General features: G+C 39.6%; 2 protein-coding genes across 2 annotated transcripts in view; one reads left to right on the top strand and one right to left on the bottom strand.

Moving 5' to 3' along the window:
• Nucleotides 1-5,774: 5,774 nt before the first annotated feature.
• On the bottom strand, nucleotides 5,775-10,707 carry LOC101858377 (potassium channel regulatory protein). Its single transcript, XM_005112029.3, has 2 exons — nucleotides 10,582-10,707; nucleotides 5,775-7,612 (listed from the first exon to the last, which is right to left on the bottom strand). The coding sequence occupies exon 2, from the start codon at nucleotides 7,553-7,555 to the stop codon at nucleotides 6,803-6,805; it is 753 nt and encodes a 250-aa protein (XP_005112086.1). The 5' UTR covers nucleotides 7,556-7,612; nucleotides 10,582-10,707; the 3' UTR covers nucleotides 5,775-6,802.
• Nucleotides 10,708-10,909: 202 nt separating this feature from the next.
• The window catches only part of LOC101857992 (UPF0705 protein C11orf49 homolog), a gene marked incomplete at its 3' end in the record, with an annotated part of 17,102 nt that continues 10,511 nt past the window's right edge, over nucleotides 10,910-17,500 (top strand). The window contains 6 exon segments of the mRNA XM_005112027.3: nucleotides 10,910-11,344; nucleotides 13,658-13,760; nucleotides 14,048-14,178; nucleotides 15,133-15,217; nucleotides 16,482-16,567; nucleotides 17,054-17,249. Coding sequence (XP_005112084.3) covers nucleotides 11,293-11,344; nucleotides 13,658-13,760; nucleotides 14,048-14,178; nucleotides 15,133-15,217; nucleotides 16,482-16,567; nucleotides 17,054-17,249 — 653 coding nt within the window.

Here is a 17,500-nt window from a genome sequence, read left to right as displayed (position 1 = left end):
AGTCCGGGGTTACAAATGTACTGGAAGGGGAGGGAGGGGGAGGGGGGAGGGGGGAGTGATCAATTCGAGGGACTGAGTAAATAGAAGTAGAAGCAAATCAACACATAAAGGTCAGATAGTAAGGTCAGATAGTAAGGTCATATACTAAGGTCAGAGAGTAAGGTCAGATAGTAAGGTCATATACTAAGGTCAGATAGTAAGGTCATATACTAAGGTCAGATTGTAAGGTCAGATAGTAAGGTCAGATAGTGCCGGGAAGAAGCAAGACAGACAGACAATTTGGTTTTAGTAGAGGTATTACGGCGCTCGCAACTGCATAAGGTCATATGAGCGCCAGAAGATTAGAGGTGTTACAAGAGAGTAACAAACATAAAAAAGAAGAAGGGGAGATAAGGACGATAGATGTTTGATAGGAAAGAAGAAGTAAACCACACCAGAGCACCCGCCGACCACCCACACAGAGAGACAGAAACAGCAGAGGGAAAAGGAAAAGAAAAGATGCGGGACCTACCAGTGGCACCCTCCAACCACCTGCAAAGAGAAGCATATCGACACAATAACGGTCATAATATACCGTGTAGTGCAGGGAAGAAGCAAGACACAGAAGACTTGAGTTCAAATCTTGCCATGTCGAGAGTTGTTTTTTCTTAATCGAGTATCTCCGTCTGTCTGTTGGGGCGTTGTATCCCTCTCAGTCTGGGTTGGCGTTGGGCCTGACATGCAGGGTTGAAACAGCTTGCCCCCTGGTGATCTAAATTGGGTCGATGGAGGCATAAAACTTCTGCAGTAACAAATAGTTTACCCCAAGCAGTACAGCAAATGTTTAGTTTTAGTAAGTGTTTTACGGCACTTGCAACACAATAAGGCAATATAAGTGCCGAAGATTAGAGGTGTTACAAGAGAGTAACAAACACAAAAAAGGAGGAGAGATAAGGACGATAGATGTTTAATAGGAAAGAAGAAGCAAACCACACCAGAGTACCCGCCAACCACCCACGTACAGCAAATGTGAACAACCAAACAAGAAAACATAAGCTGACCATGGCAGTAGCAAATATAAATTTATTTCATTGGCATCATTCATAAATTGCTGATTCAAAACAACATGTCATTAGAGTCCACACACTTTCTTACATTAGCAAAACATTGCACATGGCCTAGAAGCACAAACACACTCAGGTATAGTTTTCGTAAGCGTTTTACGGCACTGGCAACACAATTAGGTCATATAAGTGCCGAAGATTAGAGGTGTCACAAGAGAGCAACAAACACAAAAAAGAAGGAGGAGAAATCAGGACGATAGATGTTTGATAGGAAAGAAGGAACAAACCACACAAGAGCACCCGCCAACCAACCACAAACACAATCAACTTTCAAAGGCAGGTTAAAAACCAGGCATACAGTGCAAGTGAAGCAAACTCAGAATTATTGCTAAAACCATTCTCCAACTAAAAACACTGCCACGACAACATTCTTTAGATATATACTGTAGAGTCTGCTTAAGCTAAATGTAGTAATTTTTTTTAAACAGTGGCAATTCGAAAGAACAAAGAATCACTGATTTATTAATTTTTTTGTTTTAGAAGAGGTTTTACGGTGCTCGCAACTGCATGAAAAGGTCATATGAGCGTCAAGGGGTGGGAGTCAACAGAGAAGTCCTTACAGGGAATCAGACTTACTCTGCTCACCTCTCTAGCTTCAACAGCACAAAGTCTGCTTCGACTATCAAGGCACCCCGGAAGAAATAGCGGGTCACAAGAGTGACAAACATACGAAAGAAGTAGAGGTAAAATGACGCTAGTAAGGATTAGGAAAGAAAAAACAGCAGTTCCCTGTTGCGGTTCAGGCACAGTTATGAGCATGACATCCATGAATCAGCCCATTTACAATTCTACTGTGCATAATAAAAACAGGTTAATGTCCCCCTTTGGGAATGGCCTAAAGACACTTCAGTCAGTAGTACCGCCCCGAAGGGTATTTGGCAATCTATTCAAACAATTTCCCTGAACCGAAAATGCGACTAAATGGAAGAATATCTGGCAGTCTCACAGGTTTTGGTATAAGCTGACTCCACTGGATCTAGACCTCTAGTACGAGTACTTTCACCCTTCATGTGAACAAACCCCCCCCCCCCCCCCCCACCCCCCGCCCCAAAAAAAAGAGAAATAAATGATAGGGATACTTCAACACCCTCAAAGTTTCAAGCTATTTATGGACAACATGTAAATGTACACTCACTCAGTAGCATCAACCAAAGCTGTGTCCTCGACAGCAAAGATATGTTTAGTTTTAGTAGAGTTTTTACAGCGCTCGCAACTGCATAAGGTCATATGAGCGTCAAGGGGTGGATGTCAACAGAGAAGTCCTTACTGGGAATCAGGCTTACTCTGCTCACGTCTCTACCTTTTGGAGTCCTCGACAGCAAAGATATGGCAGTGACACACAAACAACGGGCACGAATTAGATCAACTCGTACAAAAATATTCAGATAACTTATGAATAAATTAAATACGAAACACCCGGACAGTGTGCAAGATATGCTTGATGAGTCATTTGTCAAGGAAGTAGCTTTGTGAACTCGCAGGACAACAAGTCGAACCGAGCAGTAATATTTCTGGCATCATGACCTTGAGAAGGACAAACACACTAGTGTCTGTGGTGTAGTGGTTAGGCACTTCGTCATCCCACGCAGAAAACCCGAGTTTGATTACAGAGTGGGAAACATTTTTGTCGAGTATCTCGGATCTTTCTGAAGGGATGTTGTATCCCTCTCAGTATGGGTGGGCCCTGATAGGCAGGGTCAGAAGCCCGCTTCCTAAATGATTTATATATATATATATATATATATATACACACACACATATATATTTATAAATATATATATACACACATATATTATATATATATATAATAAAGGGACAAATTTGACCTGAAGACTGACAACCAATACACGACACACGCACTTCCACCAGCAAGAGAGTCTGTGCAAGCAAAACATGCTTATATATATATTGAAGAATACAAGCCACCAAAAACTGTTCCTTAAGGCACAACAGAACATGTACAAATCAGAGCGCAGTCGGACCTGTTCTTATAGGCCACCTGTCCAAGACAATCACCTGTATAAACAACCACTTCCCACTTACTCCCTTGGGTTTTTTTTTTCTTATAATAATTATTATAATGACATTAACCAAGACATCAACGACCTGTCTAAGGCAACTACTTTTCTCCTCAACAATGTAAGGCCATCTTTGACAAATTTGACTATAATTAGCTTAACATGACTGGTTTGAATGAGTTAGGAGAAGCATTGATATGATAATGGCCATTAAGTACAACCAGGAAGAGAGGGGGCAAAAGACAGACAAAAAGAAAGAAACAATGGAGAGAAGAACAAAAAAAAGGAGGAATAACTTGTACCAATGGTACCCTGCAACCACGCACAATTAGACAGACAAAATGAGATTCAAGTGAGAAAGATGGAAAGTCAGAAAGATTGTCACCAAGTAAGGTATCACAGTACAAACAATTTCTACTTTATGTTTCTTTGTAATCTATACTCTGGTGCCCACACTATAACTTGTAAATAAAAGACACCCTTATCAGCTGAAAGGGTGGACCTCACATGAAGTAATAATTAATAGGGCATATAATGATCTTAAAAAATAATTGCCAAATGGAAAAGGAGGAAAGGGGTGTGGGGTTTCAATTTTGGAAAAAAATGAGAACATAGTATACCAGCTTGCCCTAAATCAGCCAATTTCAAGTACAGTCAAATCACTTTTATTGATGAGGTCCAGAAGTGCAGTGTATGCCATTCAGTCAAAAGGTTGCAGGATTGAAACCTGCCAGCCACAAACAAATCTTCTCCTTTTTCTTCCTTTCCTGTTGCCTCGTCCTGTTCTGTCATCTGCTTCCATCATCATCTTCTCACCCTAACCCCCCAGGCCCCCTTTCTTCCCCTTTCCCTTATTCCTGACTCCTTCTACTGCTACTCTTGGCTCTTTCTTACTGCTGTCTTTCAGCCACTCCCCTGATCTTATGGTAGGTAAGATCAAACACCTAGCCTTCTCGGATGAGAGAGAAAAGGCTTGGAGGTCCCCTGGGCAAGTTGCCCACGTTAAAGATCCCTTGGCGGTCCTAAAATCAATAAAAGCATGCTCCCACTGCCACTTCGGTAAAATTCAAAATTAATTCCTACCAAAACTAAAAATACTCTAGTCCATATATAGAACAAAAAATAAAGAGTATCTTCGAAACTGGAATGTGGCTGCCTGAAAGCAAGGACCCTAAAAATTAGAAAAAACAGTCACATACGCAAAAACTAGTTGCCCTGAGACCTAGCGAGCAAACACAAAAAAGATCTAGCAGGCAAACACAAAGAAGAACTTACTGGAGCGCACAAAAAGTAAAGTCAACACAGAAAGAAAGTGGCCATAGAGGCAAGACAAACTTCAACTCACTTTGCCAGCAGTTTAGAGCCCTCTAAAGTAAAGTTATCAAATAGTCCAAGATTTGGACATCCTTTATATATTATATAATATTCTGCTTAGCTTTGGGCATCCCTTTACAAAAAGGTGGACCAAAGATTACACAGAACTGGAATACTTGTACAAATATTTGAGCAACAGAAAAAATAGTTTTGACAAATCAGTCAAGAGACCATTTCCTACTTTCTAGCACACACACACAAACCCTGTCCTACAAACGAAATGAAATGTCCATTCACCGCCCATCCCACACAGCCGGCCATATAAAGCTCAAATGATTCGCGACCATCAACCTCTAAGTGTTGAAGCAATAATATCTATTTGAAGCTGAATGTACCTCAGCAATCAGATTGATGCCCCCCCCCCCTCCACCCTTTCCTTTCTCCCCCCTTCACCTTGACAGCAGCAATAAAAAAGCAGCAAAGAAGCACCAGCTTGCCCTTGAAAGGTGACCACACTCTATTTCCGTTGAACTCAAATTATGTTACAACAAAGGAGTTCACTTCCACCAAATATGATTAATCCGAAAACAGTCAGTAAACTGACAGTTCATAAAATCCCCCATTTTTTCCCCCTTATGTTTGAGCAACTTCTCTTAACCAAAAACCCAGCTAAACCAAAAAAAAACAAACCCAAAACTGGAGGTCACGCTGATTTCAGTTGAGAAAAGCTGACTCCAATGTTTACATGAAAAGGCAAGGCAGGTCTAAGATAGTTATGATTTTTGTTTTTTATCAGGTCCGCCAATGTACCGTAATCGTTTACAGCAAACAACACAGGGAACACCTGGCAACCATCCACAGAAAACACGCCACTAAAATCCTGACAAGGAAAAAGATTGCACAACACTCAAAAGTGACAATTTAAAAAAAAAATTGGGGGGGGGGGCAAAACTGAGAACTTATCTACTACTGAAGTTTTCTACACTATCCCCATCTCTTCTAAAAAATAAAGCTAGTGTCCAAAGACAGCCAACATAAAACAATTCACAAGGATGCGAACAGATCCAAACCCTCCAACACATATTATTTTAAGTGTATTCTTCAATAAATTCCTGCTCAATTTAATTACCTGTGGTAAAGGCCACAACTACTTCTTTCTCATTACTATTAGCAAATATGGTCTTCAAAGTTTATACTTTTTTCTCTAGCAACAGCAAGTCCCTGAAGAGCAATATATTTATATATAAAAGAAAACATACTTTACTTTACTTTTCCGATCTAGATAATATATATATATATATATATATATATATATATATATATATATATATATGGGTTCTAGCCCTTCGGCCTGGATAATACAAAACAGAAAACTTATTTTCTGACAAAAGAATGGGCTTCAGCTCCGTTCTCACACCCTCAAAAACGTATTACATACATTTTTTTTGACATGCTGTTTGGCAGCTATGCTTCACAGCTCCTCCACAGCTTCAGTGCACACATTCTCCTACAGGTGGCCTTTGTTACTGGCCAGCAGCATTTCAGCTATTAAACAACAATAGCTCATGATACAGACAATCACAGTGCTGTAAAACATTAAAATATGGCAACAAAATACACATATTAAATATATATATATATATAATAATGATAAAACAGGCACGAACCCTGACTCTAAATCGGAAACAATTGACGTAACAATACAGTGCTACACGGGAACAGTGTTCATGCAATACTGGAACAACAATTCCCCCCCCCCCCACCTTAAATAATTGATTGTCCAATCCTATATCCAATCAAGAACAGCAACAATGAGATCTAGGTCAAGCTAAAACAACAAAAGGTCCGCACGCCAGGTTTGGCACAGGACAGAAAGGTCATCTAGTCCGAGTGTAGGTCCCTGGCAACTACAGAACTTTCCAGGGAGACAGAAAACCACCAGAACATGTAACCCTCCAAGTGCTGCTAACAATAGCCTGTGGTGTCACCATTCATTATTATACTACTCGCAAAATACTTGAGAACAGACGAACCAAGCAAGTAAAGGCCATGAACCTATAATATATATTTTCAGGAAGTAGAATGTAAAAATAGTAAATAAAGCTCATTTGTGAAGAAGTTGAAATATTTGGAAATATAATTTAATATAAACTACAAACCGAAATAGTGACCCAAATCACAGCCATTTAAATCAAGCCGCGACACCACAGAACGAAACTTACTGCCCATTTCATCCGCCGTCGAAACTAGGAGGGTACACATGCACAGTAGTTTGTGAATGGAGTATCGAAAGGTCAAAGTGAGAATGAAAGTCGCAATGGATCGGTCTGACGAGTCTCTGACCGCTCGTCCACTTTCCCACTCTGATCAGACATTGGCCTCCTCCAGCAGCATCACATTGTGGTTCGGGTTCATCTTGATGGGTTCGTCGGGGTCGAAGTCGCGGCTCCACCGGTCCCTGTACGTATGCTCAATGATCAGACTCATGCCCACCTGAGACCGGTTGTCGAAACCCGAGGATGTGGACAGGTCCGACGAGATGAGTTTCCACCCTAAATTATGCAGCTCCTCGCCCACTCTCAGGCGCATCGGACTTCCGAACAGCTCCAGCTCCGTGTACTCCTCCGGCTCTTTGCAGCAGAGTCTCTCGATAAAATCAGAGCCAATCACAGCCGGGGGTAACGTCAATAAAATATCTTTGCGACCCAGTAAGATCGTCTTCACCCGTGAATTGCTAGTTGGCATCGTGGCCGTTGAGCCCGTGCGTACTTCCGTTATCTCCAAATAAAACGTCCGGCCTTTCACAGAACAGTTGTCTCTCAAATCATTGATTGCATCGATTAATGGAGAGATCTGATAAAAGTCTGCTTCAGCACTCAAAAGATCAAAATCTTTGAAATTAGAAGGCAGACACAGCTGTGAAGAGCGTAGGAAGTTGAGAACATGCCGGAATATCAAACCGTCGCGGTCGATGAATAAGTGCCCATTGGCGTCGAGGGTGCTGGGCAGGCCGTTGCTCATCATCGAGCCCAGCATGGACTCTGGGAACTTGAGCAGCGTGGAGGTGGTGGTGGTGTAGACAACGCCCCCCACGTTCAGGGTCACCACGGTCCCCGACATCAGTGCGGGCTGCTTCACTTCACCTCACTCAATGCAACCAACACACAGGTTTACTCACTGAAAATATAAAAAGGAAAAAAAAAATTATTATAAACAGAAAATGACTCTTCTTACATTTTCTATAATGTCATTTGGTTTGCTAATTGAAATTGAATTGACATAACAAAATCCAAACAAAGACAAAACAGATGGACATGTCCTGTAAATGAGAGGGCATATATTTAAGCAAAACCATGCGATGGAGCGGAAAATTACCCTTCTGATGGATCAATGTCAAACCAATGTTTAATACCGGTCATTCCCCGGGATGATATGTTTAACGATTTGGGTTTTCTAGACCTTGGAAAGTCTGATGATGTAATTATGACACGAGTTATGAACGAACTTATAAATTTTACTCAGCAATAACATCATTAATATAAAAAAATAATACCCTTTTAATGGACACACGCTGTTATGATGGTGTATACAAACTATTTTCAATGTTTGAATGCACTTCTGTTTGATAGTTTAAGATTAACAATATTCTGTATTTAACATACAATTACGTGTGCACTCAGGATGAGTAAAAAATGCCCTATTTTTAGTACTATTATCTTTCTATGTATGTAGAGATATAAGATGCACACATCAATCTACTTGCTCATGCAGCTTGACCAACTTATTTCCTTGCCATATACATAAAGTTTTCAGAAGAAAACATATTTTACCATGAGTAGTGGTTGATTTAAAAAGTCCTTAAGCAAACACCCCCACCTTTTGGCAAAAGCTCATATATATGACTTTGATTGAGATATAACATTATAAGTACAGTACTGGTCATGGTACAGTCGAACTTGCCCAAACAACCACCCGTCCAAGACAATGACCCCTACAGACAAACCACTTCCCCATTGCAGTGTATATGACGGGGTCAGATGCAAAACCCGCCAAGCGACATTTTGGGAAAAAATTGAGATTTAAAAATATATTTTAAACGCACATTGTTACCGGCTATCAGATGCATAAAGTGTTTTCGGCCAAAAGCCAAGACATATTTCATAAAAGTCACCAAAAAAATTTTCTTTTTACGCAAGTTTTTATGCGTATAGCAGCAAAGGCCGATTTTCTCAAAAGTGCTAAAATGAATGTAGCAGGTTTTGTATCTCTCTGCTCCTCATATTATATATTCCATGTAATGTTTGTTTGTTTTTGTTTTTTTAAAGTGTTTTACCGCGCTCGCAACTGCATAGGTCATGAGCGCGCGGACACCCCTAATATTTCCAGTTGGTAGGAAATTTTGAATTTTGCCCGGGTGGCGGCCGAAGCCTACTCTTATCGATTTTAGACCACCAAGGGATCTTTAACGTTCGCAACTTGCACACAGGCCCTCCGAAATTTTTCGCCCTTGTCCGAGAAGGCTAGGTGTATATCTTTCCTACCATAAGATCAGGGGTGTGGCAGAAAGACAGCAGTAAGGAGGAGCCAAGGAGTAACAGTAGAATGGCTGCAGAAAGAGTCAGGAGCCCAGAGGAGGGGGCAAAGGAGGTGAGGGGGTGGGGGCAGAAAGTGGAAATGAAAGCAGACAACAGAACATTGCTAGAGAGCAGGAAAGGAGGTGAAAGGAGACAATTTTAGAGAAGAAAATTTTTCGGTCACTACCCGGATTCGAACCCGGGACCTTTGAATGAGAGGCCAACACCTTTTAACCTCTAGGCCACGAGAGCCCTCATCCCATGTATGATAATGACACTGTCCTAGAAGACCACCTGTCTATTAAGATGACCACCTTCTCCTTGATAATCAATAAAATATATAATTATGGTTGGTGGTATTGGACAATTTCGACTGCAATTAAAAACCACTTTTAAAATTAATTAATAGCTTTGAAACCAACACATTCTTCATCATCAGCATTTTTTATGACTCTAACACAGACATTCATTCCTATGGAGGTGTTCATTCCTCTACACAATAATAGACGACAATCAATGGGGTAACAGTGTTATAACTCCTAGCGGGGCTGGACAGAGTCTGGATAGGACAAGGATACCTGTATAGGGCCTTCTAACTGCGTATCATTATTTTATAAAAAGAGAACAAATTTATTGTCATTATTATGAAGAGAACAAATTTATTTGCTCAGCACGGGATGGGCTGGTTTCCTTCGACAGGAATGGATCGCTTTCATTTGTCGGGTTTCAAGGCTTTCTGTATGGGGAGATACCACTGAGACAAGAACAAAATTGTTAGCGAAAAACAGTTTTGAGTGAAGTACTAGATGATCTAGATCTAGATAGATAGATCTAGTACTGGTGAAGCAAAAGGCTGACTATAAAATATTTTCCTATAGACTCTTCGACCTTTCAATCTCTTATGATCCCTACACAGGATCCAACTGGCTTGTTCTCAAGATCAGACAGGCAAAACGATGTACATAATCTTGTGTAATATATCACTGAAAATTGTTTCTTAACGAGTATTAGCAGCAACATTATACATTAGACCTTGTAAGACTTCATGACTGCTCTAAAAAAAAAACTAATCTTAGTAAATCTAACATGATCCAAGTCTAACATGCCAGGAGGAGGATGGACCTCCCCCCCGAGCCAATTACGGATTAAAAGAGCACTGGAACGACAGACAGAAAAATAAACAGAATAGTTTGGTAAAACTGACAGACAGTTCTCTTGTGAGTACGACGAATCTGATACTCGACGATTTAATGCTTCATGGCGTTTAACAGGGTCTGTAGTCAGTAGATCTATATCTAGATTCTAGATCTATGCTAGATATCTAGATCTACTGTATACTGTATTATAGGCCTAGATCTACTACTAGATCTAGATCTCTATTCCAGACTGACCGAATCCTAACGTCAGTTGCCGGGGGGGATGGAAAGGGAGGGGTCCAGTCAACCGTTAGTCAACGTCTTCAAATAATCTGACCAAACTATTAACTCTCCATATGGGAGGTGTAATGCAATGCTTTTCCAATCATTGTCCCAGTATAGTCGCTTTAACAGGTCATATTACAAAAATACTTGCCGTGAACTAGAACACCTGTTGCTATCTGAATGCCATGTTGTTTCTTTGAAATTGTAGCAGAAAAATAAAAGTTTTTTGACTACTTTGAGTAAGGGACGTCACTCTCAAAATATTTGAAATACCTATGTAATTCTTTCGACATTTTCGAATCCTAGTCAAGACAAAAAAACAAAAAACCAACATGACAAACCAGGTCTAGAATCTAGACTATATTTTTTAACATTTCTGATGGGATTGATTCTAAAGTGAATGATTCAACACTTTGTGTGCCTTGAATTGTACTTCAAGATTATCAAAAATAGCCTTCGGTATTTACGAAACCTACTCTATAGTTTTGTTTGCTGTCTCGTAGAGATTGTAAACAATATGGCGAACGAAGCTGCAGCCGACAAACGAATTCACTCAGTGACAAATTGCTTTTCACGATATTTGTGAAGAAAGTATAAAAGAAGCCTGATTAAAAGTGGGATTGGATTTGACTTTATGCTTTGTTACGTGAAAAAGCAAGATCACTTTTGTAAATCAGGCTGTAGCTATTTATTTTAATACTTTCACTTGTGACGTGACTTGGAATTGTACCACGGCGACCGAACATTGCCCGGCCTTGTTTGATTCGAAGCTGGGAGGTATTTCTAATCTAAATAAAACCCCGACTCAACAACAAGAAGTAGTATCCTCTTCTGGACCGCCCCAGTGCAATAACTGGCAAAGATGTCAATACTCAGCGATGACAATTTTTCTATGTCTGCTGATAAGTACCTCGGTGAGAATTTTTTCACCTGCCGTGTTTTATAAATTTTATTTGTTTCACCTTTTTAAAAACTTTACATTGTCGTTGTGCATACAGTGAGCGTTCCTTAAGCCTTAGCATTCAATATGAGGTTTCCCTTCAGATGCTTTGACCTATGCTTTTACTACATTAATTCCACTAATGATTTAATTGAGTAGGCCTACCCTACATTATAAGGTTGTATTTTTATGTTTACTTTATTAATCAGTTTATGGCTTGGATCTTCAGTGGTATGCAAAGAGAGTGTTTATGGAAATACTAGGAATGCAGCAGAAGGAATTTAGAGTTTGAACTCAAAATCTGATAGTTAACTCACAGGAGACTGGGCCTTTTGCGGGTCTACGTGCGCCAAAGACCGGCGTTTTTGGGGGTATCAATAATTCAAACAACACCCTTCCTAAAGACATGCAGCCTCCATTTTTACGCACATAACAGATCTATACATGCCCAATATGACACAAAAAACAGAAAGGCAATATCTTTTATAGTTTTTTAGAAATTATTTTTTGAAAATGTGCTAAAATTTGTTGCTCGCCAAAATTTATTGATGTAATGTCGTATAAATGTTTTTCAAAAGCAACAAAACCCCCCAAAATTAATCTTGTGTTTGTCTTTTATTGTGTTTTGTGTTTCAAAATGAATAAAAAGTCCAAACTCATGAATAGGCAAGGTAATCAATATGCGTAATCCTTATATAATGTGAAAAAAGCAGGGCTCCAGACGAAGCGGAGTGCATTTGAAAGCCTAGTCTAGATCTAGAACATTCACTGTCAGAATCAGTGCTTTGATGCTCATTTACATTGAAATAAGGATCCCCATGGTCTAAAATATCATAATCAGAATTTTCTGAACTGTCAAAGTCGTGCAAACACTTGAAAAACGTTTGCTTTTTTTGCTGCCAAGTGGGCGGTTGGCGGGTACTCTGGTGTGGTTTGCTCCTTCTTTCCTATCAAAGATCTATCGTCCTGATCTCTCCTCGTTCTTTTTTTGTGTTTGTTACTCTCTTGTGACACCTTATCTTCGACCTTATTGTGTTGCATGTGCCGTAAAAAACTTACTTAAACTAAATGTGCTGCCATCGTACTGCCAAAGTCTTGCAAGAACAGACACCAGTCTGAGAAATGAAAGTAGGGCCTCAGTGTGACTAACTTTCCTTCCGGGTTGACAACTCAAAAATTTCCAGCCAATTGTGGTGAAACTTTGCATGAAACGAAACAAAGGTCGGCTGCCTGGTAAGAGATGGTTCGCGCAGCGTTTGCGCGCATACTTTGCCGAGGACAAAACACGAAACTTGTTCATGAACCGCCTCTCAGAAAAATATTGGTGCCCTCAAATGCTGTGTGAATCATCTCCGGTGAGTCAAATAAAAAAGTAATCAGCTATACTGCACTTAAACAGCTTCAAAAAAAGTTTCTTAACTTACTCTATCCTTGGAGTTTTTCCCGAAATTGTACCTAGAAACCGGGCATTTTGGCACTTACGTAAGGGCCCACTAGTAACCACAAATATAATCCAATTGCTTTGAAATTTTGCACAAAGTACAACCTAAGATGGATCTATGGATGTACCGAATTTGAAGTATGTTGCCTGAGTAGTTTTGCTTTGAGGTGTTGTACAAAAATTTTGGCATTTTTGGTGGATTATTTTTTTTCATGACCAAATGAGCAAGAGTAAGCCTACATGGATATTGAGATAATATGCTTGCGAGTGTCTAGATCTATAAATTGTGTGTCATGTATAATAAAGACTGTTGACTACTTTCATGAATAAAAGAAATGTATGTGTGAGAAAGGGAGAGAGAATCGATTGCGAGACATGCTCAGCTGATCAGTGTGAACAAATGTGCTGAAAGTGCCTTTATAAAAAGCGCAATTTCTCTGTGTGTAATAACAGTAAAAACAAAATTCCAGCACCCCTGTGGGCAGAGTTGGCCTGGCAAATAATAAACTGACCATATATAAAACTTGATGCCGTTTTCCGAAACGAAATAACTAGTATACGGAACAAAACTATAGAACCGAGTTATCTCGGTTGTGAGATTGGACGCAGCCCACGAGCTGACCCACATATCTCGGTCACAGGATTGAGTGAGTTAAACATTGTCTGACCCCAATATATATATAATTACACTAGATCCCAAAAACCCCATATTGTGGCCTTAAGCAGAATATAGGACTGAAACTTCTAACTCTTGACCTAATTTGAGCAGTCATAGCTTGCATAAAATTTATAAGTCTAAAAAGGACAGATAATTTGACCGTGATGTACCTGTGTTGATGTTTTCAGCCAAACACAATATACTGGCGTATCTCGAGGACAGCATCACACAGCTGCTAGAGCACAGAGAGGAAAATCCCAAGGTCGTCCCTGCCAAGTTTCTGTGTGAATAGTGAGTGTCTCTTTTTATGTTAACAGATAATGTTTTTTCAAAGTCGAAGAGCTATACATTGTGTTATAACTTTAATTGGTTGAAAATTTGTTTAAGTTTATGAAGAAGGTAGGTCTACTAAATTGTCACTTCTGACTTCTGTCATTAAGTCACTATTGTCGTACACCAAATTTTTAAAGACCATCTTAATTATTGACTCTAAGGTATGTCCCACAAGTGTTACGTTCATTTTTGTGATGAGGATTTGATGCAGACGAGATTTTTACTTTTTTCTTGTATTGTTAAAGTTTCTGCAGTCTTCGAGATGGCAACCACACGATGTTCCGAGAGTTTAGCTTCATCCGGAGTACACCTCATAACCGAGCATCCTTTGTGGTGTTGTTCTGGAAATGTTTCCGGCAGATTGGGAAGAAAGGAGGTGAGTTCTAGAAAGATCGTCATGTGGTACCTTAGTTCAGAATGTAATATTTAAGGTCTATTATATCCATAATATTGTATGTCTTACTAGTGAAAATATATGTATCAATATAAAAAATAAAACTGCAGTTTAGAGCTCTTTTCAGGCAATGTGTCAGCAGCTTCAAATGTGTTTGTCTTGAGATTTTCTTGAAAACCTTTTGTTTCCTCTGCAATGTGCTCCTCATCCATTCACCAAATGCCCAGCAACCCACTTAGGTTTATACAAAGTATACAAATAAACATATTAATTAGCAACGTAAATAATATTTCCTTTTTTCTTTCCTTTACAAGAATTGTTCTTTGGATTAACCATATTATGTGAGGCATCGTAGTGAAATCAGGCGCTCATCAAAATAATGAAATCCGAGAAATCGGCATTCTTCGGTCAGTTTAGAATTTTTTTTCGAATTTTTATTTTTTATCTCAACCCCTTGTATGTCCATTCAAAAACGCTTTTATCTGTGGGTTTAATGTAAAAAACGTTGATTAAAAGCACAACCAATTTAAATTTGTAGTTTCCGTGGACTCTTGAGCTATGGAAGTCACCAGACTTTGCTCACTAATTTTACCTCTGAAACCAGGCGACCCCACCTCCTTCAATTGCAAATATATCTCAACTGCTATTCAAGATAAATGGATTTTTTTTCATCAAAAGCAAGGCAAATGAACAACCTGTAAGATGATAGCCTACCAATAACTCCATATGCCCCAAAATTGACGAGCGCCTGATTCCACTGCGTCGTGACACAAATGTTTCTGTTGGTCTTCGCACTGATCAGTGTGTTACTGTCACCCTCGTACAAAGTCATCTATTGTCAGCCTCCAGCCTAGTACCGTGACACCTCAGAGAAACTTTGTCCTCACATCCTTGTATCACTATATCCTGACCTCTGCTTGTTGACTTGCCTTTCAGATTTGCTGAGCATCCAAGAGTATCACTCTCTGCTTGGTCTTCTGTGCCCGGATTTCCCATTTCAACTTGTCCAGAAGACAGCCAGGTACGTAGAACCACCTTTCTGAAGTTCTTGAGCTCTGAATAAATCAATAAGAATAGTCCAGGAAAATTGATACCTACTGAGGAAATGTTATGGAAGTTCAAGAATTGGGAGTGACACACTAACAGCAGGCTAGCTATGACATGCTTTGTGAAATTGTTAAAGATAGATCACATTCAAAGGTGTGATGTTATATCATTAGGTGACTTTTTGTAAATTTTTTTGCACGCATACCTTTAAAATTCAAAACTACTCCCAGAGATGAAAGGCGAAAAGTTTCTCTTTTTCTTTTTCTTTTCTTTGTTGTTAACATTTGGAGTGGGAAAGTAAGGTCGTTACATATCATACAAAATTGAGATGAAGCTGAACAGACAGTTTTGGCAGTATTGAAAATAGTCTATTTTATGCATCTGACATCCCAAAAAAATGATGTAATCAGTTTTGTTGATGATGACCTTGTATAGCTTCAAGCAATAATGCCAATGCCACTTTATATATGTGAGGCGGGCAGACAAAATGAGTTACTTATCGCAATCCAAGAATGTGAATATTGACAGAAAATCGACACTGGGGTCAGATTTATAGATTTTCAATTGATGCCATTTTGTTCAAGTCTACCTTGTCTTTTAGTATTTTATACTTACTAATTGTACAAACTTCACTTGTAAAGTTGATGTATCAATTTCCATAGAGCTAAAATCCAAGAAGTAACTCATTTTGTCAGTACACCTCACATATATATGTATCATGGTATTGTCCTTTGCTGGCTTATTTGCAGTCCCTATTTTTGTGTAAACCGATTAGTTATGGAGGATTTTATGATATGTGGGGCATCATAGTTGAATCAGGGGCTCGTCAAAATAATAAAATAGAAGAAACAGGAATTTTTCCACCAGTTTGGCAATTTTGATCAAATTTCTGTTTTTTTTGGCTCAACACTTTTATGTCCATACCAAAACACATTTTTATGTTGATTAGAAGCACAAAATATGTAATTTTTAAATTTTGAGGCACTCACAAGCCAGTGAAGTTGCAAAAATTTGGTGGACGTTTTCTCGCTAATTCTATCACTTAAAATAGACGGCCCGCTCCTCCTGCAATCGCAAATATCTCGACTTCTATTCAAGATAGATGGGTATTTTTTTTCCATTGAAATCAAGGCAAATGAATAAGATTTCAGAAGATACCAATAAATCTACATTCCTAAAAATTGACGAGCGCCTGATTCCACCCCGTCGTAACACACATATATTGCTTTATATTTCAGAATTGTGCTCATTGATGACGCCCTAGACTGCCTCATCTCCTTCCCCGACTTCATCTACGCCTTCCAAGTCCAGTTCTTTTACGAAGGTACTTCAGTGAACATTATGTGGGGCAGAGTACTGAACAGAATGTGACTTGGGGCTCCTGTGTTTAACGAGCTCGGGTGCATCATAATGTCTTCTCTGTGCAGAAGAATTAGAGCCAGATGATTAGTGGAACTAACATGTAATGTCTAGCAGGAAAATAGGAATGGTAAATTTTGCCAGCTTCTGTGGCATCCATGGTACGATACTCAACTAAAAAAGTATGCATTTTCTCAGTGAAGGGGTTCAGACCTTGATTCCCTAGAACTTCTGGAAAGGATGTTTATCCTCATTGTTTGATTGTTTGCAATTTGTAATGATCACAAATGCCACAACTCATTGCAGATTGCAATGCCTTTCCCTTTCCTTAAGGGGTGTATTTATCTGTCTAAACATATGGTTAATTGGTCAAACCTTCTTATGGCTTTGCTGTGTTCTGTATAACTGTTACATCTCCCTATTATAGTTCTATTTTTTCTGCTCTGTGCAGAGTTCTTGGAGAAAAGTGTGGAGATCTACCGCGGCCTCCTCCAGACAATGCAGAGTCCCCGGGACCCTGTCATCGTGCCGACGTCCGGGGAAAGAGACGCCAAAGTCCATCAGAGCCCTCACATAGCGGCAGACGGCGTCGACGCGATGCAGTTCTTCCGATCCATTTACCCCCTGCTGGACAGAGTTGACTACAGGTATGATCACAGGACACGTCTAAGTCTGCACAAAGTTTCTGAAGACATTTCAATGTTTTGCCCTCAAAGGCACAATAAGAATTTGTTCGTAGTTTCTTGTTTTGTCTTTGTGTTCTTACTTTTGTAGTTTTGATCTACCCAGTACCCCAATGTTCAACTCACTAAAGTAGTTCCTCTTTGCTCTGTGCTTTGTTGTTGTTGTTGTTGTATGTGTGTGTGTTTGTGTGTGTGTGTGTGTGTGTGTGTGTGTG

This window comes from Aplysia californica, unplaced genomic scaffold (assembly GCF_000002075.1).
Source record: "Aplysia californica isolate F4 #8 unplaced genomic scaffold, AplCal3.0 scaffold01166, whole genome shotgun sequence".
Lineage (NCBI taxonomy): Eukaryota > Metazoa > Mollusca > Gastropoda > Aplysiida > Aplysiidae > Aplysia > Aplysia californica.
This window is presented reverse-complemented; position numbering and strand designations above follow the sequence as displayed.

Coding starts and splice junctions, on each gene's coding strand:
- LOC101858377 (XM_005112029.3), bottom strand. CDS start 7,555: ATGTCGGGGACCGTGGTGACCCTGAACGTGGGGGGCGTTGTCTACACC.